This window comes from Seriola dumerili, unplaced genomic scaffold (assembly GCF_002260705.1).
Source record: "Seriola dumerili isolate Sdu_G_001 unplaced genomic scaffold, Sdu_1.0 BDQW01000331.1, whole genome shotgun sequence".
Classification (NCBI taxonomy): domain Eukaryota; kingdom Metazoa; phylum Chordata; class Actinopteri; order Carangiformes; family Carangidae; genus Seriola; species Seriola dumerili.
In genome coordinates this window covers 8765857-8776184 of record NW_019174586.1, presented here as the reverse complement: position 1 = coordinate 8776184, position 10328 = coordinate 8765857, and the positions used below count along the sequence as shown (strand labels likewise).

At 40.0% G+C, this 10328-nt stretch overlaps 1 protein-coding gene across 1 annotated transcript; it reads right to left on the bottom strand.

Moving 5' to 3' along the window:
- Positions 1–1530: 1530 nt before the first annotated feature.
- atp1b4 (ATPase Na+/K+ transporting family member beta 4) lies at positions 1531–7225 on the bottom strand. Its single transcript, XM_022759803.1, has 9 exons — positions 7048–7225; positions 6762–6830; positions 5899–6115; positions 4214–4342; positions 3979–4083; positions 3444–3643; positions 2877–2933; positions 2677–2769; positions 1531–2582 (listed from the first exon to the last, which is right to left on the bottom strand). The coding sequence occupies exons 2-9, from the start codon at positions 6825–6827 to the stop codon at positions 2421–2423; spliced, it is 1029 nt and encodes a 342-aa protein (XP_022615524.1). The 5' UTR covers positions 6828–6830; positions 7048–7225; the 3' UTR covers positions 1531–2420.
- Positions 7226–10328: the final 3103 nt, after the last annotated feature.

The window sequence follows — 10328 nt, the reverse complement described above, 5'->3', positions numbered from 1 at the left end:
AAACTGTCCATTCGACTTTGGTCGACAACGTGCTTTTTATAACCTGTAAGGGTGCACAGAGGTCTGACTCTCACTCCAGCTATTACTGGAATGCAGGCAGATATGCAAGTTGACCCGGAGGTCACGGGGGTCATTGAACTAACCGAACTATTTACCTACACTAGTTTGAAGACAGACGGTTAGCTGTTGTGTTTTTGTCTTGGTTTGACTTGTTCATTGCTGTGTTTGTAAAATCAGGGTATCTACAGCTCTTTAAAAGTCTTTAAAAGCTTATAATTTTGTTTCCTCCAAAAAAAAAAGGCCATAGAAGGTATTAAAATTCTTATTTAATTTTTAATTCACAAAAGTCTTGAATATTATCTTTCACCTCCTGTATTATTACATCATGTACATCAATCAGTCCATTTACATGCATATATTTACTATTGTATATGACCATAAAAACAACAAATATTTACATTTCAAGGGGAAATATTTGCATAAAAAAAGGACTTAAAAGATTAATTATTAAAGTAGTTTCTGATTAATTTTCTTTCAGTTGTTGGGGCTGAAAAGAGAAAGAATAATTTTTTTCGAGGTCACATTAATTAATTGAATCAAATATATCATTAGAATTGTTATATAATAATAATATTATATACCGCTGGGCAGTATATAAAAAATGTGATGTAATAATAAATAATTGTAGTCCCTATTGTCCCAGCTGGTTTCCCATCATAAGTTCATACTTTGGCCAGTAGGATTGTGAAACAGGTGTTAAATTACATTCAGTGTGGTGTCAAAAAGGTCTTTAAGAGTCTTAAATTAAATCTGGTGAACCGTGCAGAAACACTGAAAAAGGCTAAATGAAATGTCTCAACACCTATGGTATGGATCGACATGAAAGTGTGCTCGGGTATCCATAGTGCCCAGGGGATGAACCCTAACGACAGACATTCATGTCCCCCTCAGAACGAACTGTTCTAACTTTGGTGATCCCTTTCATTTTTATTCAGCGTCATGACCATCAATACTTTTTGTTTCATGACCACATACCTGCATTAATGACATTCCCATCATCCTCAACTGTAGTTTGTCTTTACTGCTAATTAGCACAGCCGCTAGCTCGGCTGTAGTCGTCTGTCACACCAAATAAGGACATGCAGTATTTCAAGTTATATCAACTGTGCATTTACAAAATATATTTTCTCTTTATTAGGCGAGGTCTGTTAGACTCTAATACATAAACTGTTATAAAACAGAAACACACTTGTTTGAGAGGGGTTGTGCTCTATAAAAGACTTCTGTCAACACCAGTGATAAATTTAGAGCATATGAAAATGCATTGTATTTCACCATGTTTTACAGAAAACTGAAGTAATGTGTAACTTTCTGAAACGTCATCAGTTAAAAAGTTCTCATAAGATCGGTAAGAGTCAGTGTTTGACTGAGAATTACAGAGTTGAGATGTGTTGAAAGCTTTTTAAGAAAATATGTAATACACAATTGATGAAGACTATCAGCCCCATGTGGAAGAAAACTTACAGTACATACCAGAACATTGTATTTATTATAAGAACTATAATAGGAATAAATACAACATTGATACCAAGTTTAGTAGCACTGTTCAGGCAGGATTAATACTACCACAAAATAGTTATACTTAAAACGGTACAGACCTTTCACAAACTATTTCACAGTACAGTATGTCCTTTATTGATCAGTCTTGTGTAGTATTTCATTTTCAAAAGCAAATGTTTTTACAAAAGAAGGCAAGAAGTGGCTTGTGATACTTGTTCATAAATTCTGCTCTATTCAACAAAAATATACTAATAGTGTATTTGCAGTCATTTATTATGTCTTTTTTTTACTGTGTAAGTACAGTACAAGTCCTGCTTTCAGTGTTTGCATGATACTTCTTTGAATTCTTACAATATACATGTTTGAAAAATATAATGCAAAACAAATTAGTACACTTTGTCACACAAAATGTGCACACAAAACCATAATCTAACCTGACAAAACAATATTTCTAATCGCCTATTAATGTTTTAAGTTATAATTGGATTTGCATAGCCAGAAATGCTAACTATTGGGCAGAGTGTAATTTAGTTTGATTAATCTTGCTAATCATTACAAAATATCAGGAATTCAATTGTAACTCACTCTACGCACTCGTCCTGTGCTCAGCACTGTTTGTTGTGGGTGCAGGTGCCAGTCGCACGCTCAGGGTACAAAGATACAACAGAAACACAAGAGTAAATATCTACTTCTTGAGGAATTTGTTTCACAGCAGAAGACACAGATATTTTAAGTGAAAGATGAGGAGAGGGAAATTACATATTTCATGGAAAATAATGGTTCAACATAATTTTTTTTTCCTTGTACATTTTCCAGCCTCATTGTCACAGGAGCATCCTGCTGGCAGCGATATCTTTGCTTTACGCACCGACCTCCAAGGAGAAGGTCACACTGCCCAGGTAGCGGTCAGTGGGTGAATCGTTAACGATGCCCTTTCCATTCAGTTTGCATTGAATTTGGATGTGAGTGTCATACTGCACCCCTGCAAAACGCACAGCCACCACCGGTGAAGAGTAGTTTACCTGAGACAGAAAAGACACAGAAGATTAACACCCGACAGGTGTTATTTCAGACTTAAATAAAAGTGTCTATGTGCCACATGAAATTCTCGCTCACATGTCTGAGCTTCCCATAGTATGGGTAGTACTTCAGGTCAAAAATGCTTTTAGGATAAAACTGGACTTCTCCCAAGGCCTCTGGTGGTCCTCTCTGAAAGAGGGAAAAGTTAGACTCAGGCTTGTATGACACGATTATGACATATTCAGATATGTTGAATATTATTGACGTAAAAGTAAAAGTGTTGATGGTTTCTGTACCTTTACTCCACAAGTCACATTTACTGGTTTGCCATGGCCAGGTAAGTAACCAAGAATCTATTGAAGAGTAAGAGCAGTAAGAGACAAGTGTCAACATGCAGGCAAAAGAAACGAAAAAAAGGACTTTTGCGTTTCTGTGTTTGTGTTTGTTGCGTCTTCAAACTGGATGACAGTGGACGTCTGCCTGACAAGACCTGGTAAATTGAAACGTCTCATTTTTTTAAATTCTGCAATGGTTGGACGTGAATACCTCTTTCAGCAGATCATTTCTTTATATATATATATATATATAAATACTTAAAATCACATGTAAAAGTGAATTTCTAACTAAACTAATTCAAAAGACAAAGACAAAACGGTGCAAAAATGGCTTCATGCCTCGTCACCCTCTCCCTGGATTGGCCACAAGATGTCACTCACTGAGAAAAGCGTGAGCTTCAGCAGTACAGTAACACACTGTGTGCCTGCTGATTGATGTTCCCTCTTTTGTTATTTGCGCTGGTATACATCATGGTACTCTTTAAAGTGCGCTGTTTTACTGCTTTTGGTGACTGACACTCATCTTACCCGGTTCATTCGAAGGAGGATGCATGGCCTTCCCTGAGAATAGCCATAGTGGGGGTCCTGCAGCCCCGAACAGTCCCCCAACCAGGACCTCTTAAACTGACACGCTTTCCGCTCTGCACTCTCCTCCAAGTCGTCCTGCATGAAGTATCTGTCCTGTGTGCAGCGAATATTCTTCCTCTCCTGAGCGCCATCATTATATGCTGAAAATGAAGATCAGGGAGAGAGCGGCAGAGAGGGAGGAAGAATGAGAGAGGAGGGCATAAATAAACCTTTGCAACAGCAATGCCATGCCAGACTCAGGCCTCTGATTAAGGAAGCTTGACAAAAGCGGGGTGTGAAAAAAAAACGGCATTGAATGGCTGCACTCTGCCCACAAAGAGGCTTCCCTTCCCAGCATGCCCTGCAAGATCCAAATGGAAAAAGGGGACAAAGGTAATGAAGATGAGGATTAACTCATTGCGCACCCGTACAAACTCAACAACCCCATCAGACCTCCCAGCTTTAACATGATCCCACAGAATCACTACTGACTCACGTCGTAGATATTCATCCATAGACCTGGCGTACTTCTTCCAGGATTTGCGATCAGAGGCGTTAAAGGCGATGTCGTGGCCTTCTAGGTGTGGGGCCATCGTCATACCTGCCAGTGGAGACCCAGAGACAGTCAACTGTGCTGAGACTCAAGTAGAAGCAACAGACAGAAGGATGGTCGAGGAGAGAGACGAGAGGAAAGTGACGGAGGAGAGGTTTGAGTTTGGGGTTATATTTACCTGGTGGCATCACTCTATCATTGAAGGTCGGATGGTAGGGACTAATAGACCACATGAGGCAAAAAATACAGCCACCAAACATGGCTGCAAGAAACATATAAAGTGCAGCGTAGAAGAGAAGGATGAGGCCTGAAAGAGGGGTAAAAAAAAAAAAAAAGAGTTATTAGGGTGAATGTTTCTGATGCAGTGTTTGTGCAAAAGTGGCTTACATAACAGACTACACGTCTCTCAATAGATTATGACTCTGATCCGAGTGGAGGAAAACAATGAGCCATAAAAAAAAATTCATTTTTTTCTCAGACTGTGTGGTCTGTCTGGACTCCAGCTACTGTCCTTGATCAGGACAGTCACTGATTTGTTTACTGATACAAAAGCAGAGCCCCCCCCTCATGTCTGGCCCTGCAAGTAACTCAATAATTTTGGTATAAAATCCACTGTACTGAGCTTTTTTGAAAACCCCAATAAATAAACCCTGAGAACTAGAATTGCTCTGTAATTTTCAATTAACAGTCCATTAGCAACTAATCAAGCTAAACGTGTCCTAAATTAAATGGCTTTTGCTGTGCAGACAATTTCACAGGGGACTTGCTGCAGCCAGCCTTGCGTCCCCAGAGCCACAAAGGCCTTTCTGTTTCAGCTCAGTGAGAATTCTCCCAGCTGTCCTTTCACTCAGGAACACAGTGAACCTCCGGTTGCCATCGTAGTGAAGGTCTTTTGCAGCCATAGAGGCCCGGCCAGCTCCAAGGAGCCCCAATCACCCCACTCTGGTATTGTGTCCCTTCTTACACACTTGTCTCACAGGACACACAGCACAGACTTCAACTCAGAGCCTTTCTTCAGCAGACACATGGGCCCCCACTCCTCCACAAGTGTGCACACACTGGTTATGTAGCTGAAATGTGCTCTTAGCTCTGCCTGGGATCCAGCGTTGCAGCTTATGCAAGTATCACACTTTCCTTGGATATTCTCTCTACACTCAGTTGGATCATGTTTGCCATTGTGTACAGTGGAACTGAGGGAGGGGGCTCAACAGCGTCACATAACAGCTGCCCTGGAATACCAAGAGGCTGCTCCATCATCATTGACTCAACAAACTCGTCCAGTCCGTCACCTCTGCCAAAAGGGTTCCAAGGCTCGATTTGGCAGCGAGCTCTATGGAAAAAGAAGACATGAGCATCTCTACGTGTTTCATTGCAACTGAGGGGCCATAAGCATGTTAAGTTCAGCGATGAGGTCGCCAAGGCTTTGGGAAAGAGGCTGTGGAGAGCATGGTAAGATGTAGAGGAATGTGATTCCTGGCCAATGCGAGGCCCGGAACAGTGCACTCCCGCTGGGGACACGTCCCCAGGCAGTCTGTTTTTGTCAGGACACTCTGAATTGTCCATGCACCTATGTAAACATTGAGGATGGACACACACACACACACACTCACAGCACAGTGAGCAGAGTCACTGGACTGGAGAGACATTTCTCACTTCTTAAACTGTCCCTGAGTGCTTCTTTTAAAGAAATTCAAACACCATGTCTGCTCTTAAGCCTGTTTAAGACGATTCAACTGTAATGTACTCAACTTTACATCTGTAATTACAGGACACATGCAGTAATAAATAAAGTACTTTTGCATTAATCCAAACGTTCCCCCCTATACCCCAACAACACAGAACCTCTTTTTTTCATCAACTCACTCCAGCTCTTTCCAGAGCGACCCATGAATTCGTTGGTCTCTGCATTCCACAGGTATTTCTTCAAGTCGTCTATTTTCTGGTGGAGCGTCCTCTTGGGTATCGGCCTGCGCTTCCATCTCTCAAAGTTCAGGTCTTCCTGCTCTAGAGGCTGGTGCTCGGCCAACTCCTCCTGCTCTTCTTCCAGCTCTTGTCCATGTTTGAGTATCACTTTGTGAGGCTGGTGGAAAGAAGAAGAAGAGAAAAAGCCCTCACCACACATATTCTCAACTGCTAAGTTCTGCAGTCAGCCTATTTTCTTTTCAAATCACTGCAGGAAAAAAATGGCATGCCTTCTGATCCGAGTATGACCGATAATATAAACTGCCAGAGAGTGCACTGCATGTTAATGAACATCGCACTGATGGTCCTGTCCCCTGTTTCTGCAAATTATAAACCCGCTGGTGACCTTTCTGGCACTCGTTGGGAGAGCTGACCTCCTCTGAGTGGACCCTCCTGCTTGGAGCAGCAGCTGCAGACAGCAGAGCTGGAGGGTGACTCTGACAGCCAGATGTTACTCACTGACTCTCAGCATCCGCAGGCAAGGACACACAGATCCCAGAGGAGCCACAGGACACTTGTGAGTGTCACCGAAAAGTCACTTCATTTGTTAAAACTTGACCTTTAAAAGAATCTGCTGTTAAATGTTTAAAATTCTATTATGAGCTTTGAGTTTTGTGCAAAATTTAAACCTCTTGATTATTGTGTTAATGATAATGTTACTGTTAAAAAAAAAAAAGTCAGTGCTAGTGGAAAAGATGTCTTAATCTGCTTCAGTGAATAAAGTAATTAGAAAGTGATGTTTTCTGTTTAATGTCAGCACTTACAGGAGTGGATGGATTATTTTTAAGGAGCGTCTCTTCAGCTCCTCCCTCTGTGGAACTGGGCTCCATGTTCTTCACAGAAAGAAAAGGTACTTGTTAAACCCATCACACATACCCCACTGAATTAGAGCAACGCATCTTTACATCTGCTCACTTGTCAAGTTCGACAACAATCTCAATACTTTTCACAACAATGCCAAGCTATCTACGTAACTTAAACTTGACTCAGACACAAGAAATAACTCTTGTAGCTGAAACGAATAGAATTTCAATGAATAATCTGACATACCTGAAGTTTTCTTTTCAGTAAAAAACGATGATTAATATGTCGAAAAACCTCTTGACCCCTAGAGGAAAAAAAATAATATTTGTCAAAAAGTGTTTGGGGATTTCATTAGAAAGTTTTAGGCGTGCAGAGGGAACCGGGTTTGGAGAACCTCCTTCAACTAAGCGCGCATCATAGTGAATGAACGGTGGACAGAGAAAAACTGGGGGTGGGATGCAGAGTGCTTTTTTTTCTTTTTGGTCCCAGAGTCGTTTTGGCAGTGGCCTGGACCACAGCAGTGCATTCTGTACACGCACACCATCAGCCATTGTCTGCTAAGCTGGGCTAAGACTGAATCAAAGCCTGAATACAATATTTATAGCTTATCCCAACACAAGACTCTGTTGTCAATCATTGCCTGGCTGCATACTGTACGTGCACACAGACACTAGAACAATCAGGGGGGGTTTTCTCTATCTTTTATTATCTTTATTATTATTGATCGATTCATTTAACACGAAACAAAAGCATCATAAATTAAATATCAGTCATTCGGTATTGTCCCTGCACATGCATGCGTACTAAACCTGCTGCCAACGCCAGCACCCCCACAGTAACTACTTACCCCTGAGCTCTACTCCGGTGAAGTTCAACTAGTCCTCATCCTGGTCCTATCTGCACTCCGGTCACGTAACGCTCTGTTACCCCATGTAAAAGTGAGAGGGGGAACATCTGAGGGTGTTTTTTTTTTCTTCTTCTTTTACATGAAAAGAGAAATTGCGTCATGGAAAAAATCTGTTCTTTGAGATTTGCGCGGCAAAAAAACGTGCACGTTGTTTGTGTGTGCGCGTGTTGATGTGTGTATTTTACAGTTAAGGCCAATGATTGTTCTCATGATACAAAGACATTTGGAGAGAAGCAGAGATTCAGCAGGACATTTTGCAGGGAAAGCCCCTCCTGTGGAAGGCTTTCATTTCATGCACCTACAGAATCATGATTTACAAATACTTTTACAACTTTGCTGGAGCTAAAGATCTGTATTTGTACCTGCACGTGGGCTATATGAGCATTTAGGGCAGGCCTTTGGATCCATAGCCAAAATGACCTCTTGGGGGTCCCCAGGGCCGAAATGAGCTGCAGGGCCCCTACTAATTCGTCCTATTCTCTGTGAATGTGAAATTTGGTTACAGTTTCGATGTCTGGTAATTCAAATAAACATTAATTTGAGATTATGCAACATGTAAACACAGAACAGTTATAATGACAGTCTTCAAACTATATTTTGACACAGTGACCCTTTTCAAGATCAAGTTATAAGGCAAGACATGCTTTATAGCCCTTACCTCTATGGATATTTCAACGCTGTACAACGCTTTCACAAACGAGTTCAGATAAAGTAAGCTTGGAGTTGGGCCTGTGACAGTTTGCAGCTTTGCTCAGTTAGTTGTGCAGCCTTCCTGGGAGCAATGTGGGAAGAATGGATCTATTATTGTAAAGCACTTTGAGCATCATCTGTTGTATGAAAAGTACTCTATAAACAAAGTTTATTATTATCATTAATATTATTATTATTCTATGTATATGATGCACAGGATGCGCCCTACTTGCAGCCCACACAAAACACCGAGATGCCTCTATTAGTTCTGAACAGACTTTACATTTGCAAGTTCCACAAGAGTTTAATATTGAACTTTTACAAACTAAAGACACATGATGTCAGTTATGGGGGTAAATGTTTCTGTCAGATGAATGGGTCACGGTGTGCCCATGTTTTACACTGTAATTGCAACCACCCCTCAGAAAGCCTGCAGAATGTTTTTTCTGTGTATTTATTTATTCATTCCGTTAACTAAATTCAGTATTTTTAATGAATTACATCATATAATTAATTAAATATAAGATATATAATTATTATTATTATAAGCATAACTTAAGTACCCTACTTAAAGGTCTAAATTATTTCAAAGATGGAAAATTCACAGAAAACATATATATACACACACATACATATAAAGAAAAAAATATTAAAAAATGATAATTTAGGCAACATATTAGTGGCTAAATGAGATTAAGACACATCTTGGTTGATCCTCAGAGGAGAAATTTGGGTGTTGCAGGAGCACAGGACATAAATAATTACAGATAAATAGAGAGAGAAAGAAATCATTGAAATATGAAAATTAAAATAGAAATTAAAATAGAAACTATGCAAGTGCAATTAAATTACAAGGTAAGTAAGAGACATAATATACCCATGACCTGTGTTGTAAACTAATAGCAATAATAACTATTTATGTATTGTATGCTTATTTTAACACTTTGAATTTTGTGGTTGCTGTGAATTTTTCACCCTCATTTTTGCCTTGGATTTTTTCGTGTTATAATAATTATAAAGTGAAGTGAAGGCCGCAAACATATATAGTACAATATCAGCAACCAAACAAATCGCACGAGTTCCTATTTTTTGGGACAGGGAGAATTTTATATAAAAAGTCGTATTTAGGATTTCAAACCTGACGTCTCGTACTTGAAGGCAGCATATGTCATCTTGTTGAATCATGTATATGCTGCTCCCTGAATGCCCGGTAGCTCGTGAACGCACCGTTGTACTGTTGGCGGTTGGCGGCGCTCGATGCTCACAACTTTTACTTTCTCCTCAACCAGTGCAGCTGAGTAAAACCAGGATAAGTAGCTCCAGATCTATGTAACAAACACAGACAGCAGGATAAAACACATTAAACAGATCAAAACTGATTTAACTGACTCCATGTGATGTAAGGCAGGCTGTCACTCAAAGCTTTCGTCCCAGCTTTCTGGTGACCAGGGACCCGTTACAGATTACCGTTACTTTCCTATACCAGGGACGTGTTTTTTATTTTATTTTTTCTAACATTACTTGTATTTGCTATAAAATAAATACAAAGTGAAAATTTACAGGATTTGTTTAAAATCCCAAACCCATTTTTCTTTTTGAAGCTTGTAGTCATTCATCTTGTAACGTAAACCTGGAAGGTTAACCGTTAAAGTTACGACACTAGCCAATTATCCTAAAAATGGCGGAAGGTTTGTCTCTTGGTGAATTCATACACGTATTTTGAATTTTATCGACGGAGACGATAGTATTGGGTGAATAAAACTACATTGACGGTTCATCATCTGATCTGTAAATGTAGGTGCAGGTGAACAAAAACGACCGTTACGAGGTTTGTAACGGAAAGTAACGAACCTATTGGTGAAACGTTCACGTACATCGGGGAGAAATTGATAATTAGCTGAGTATCGTAGTATCGTTACACTGCTTTAAA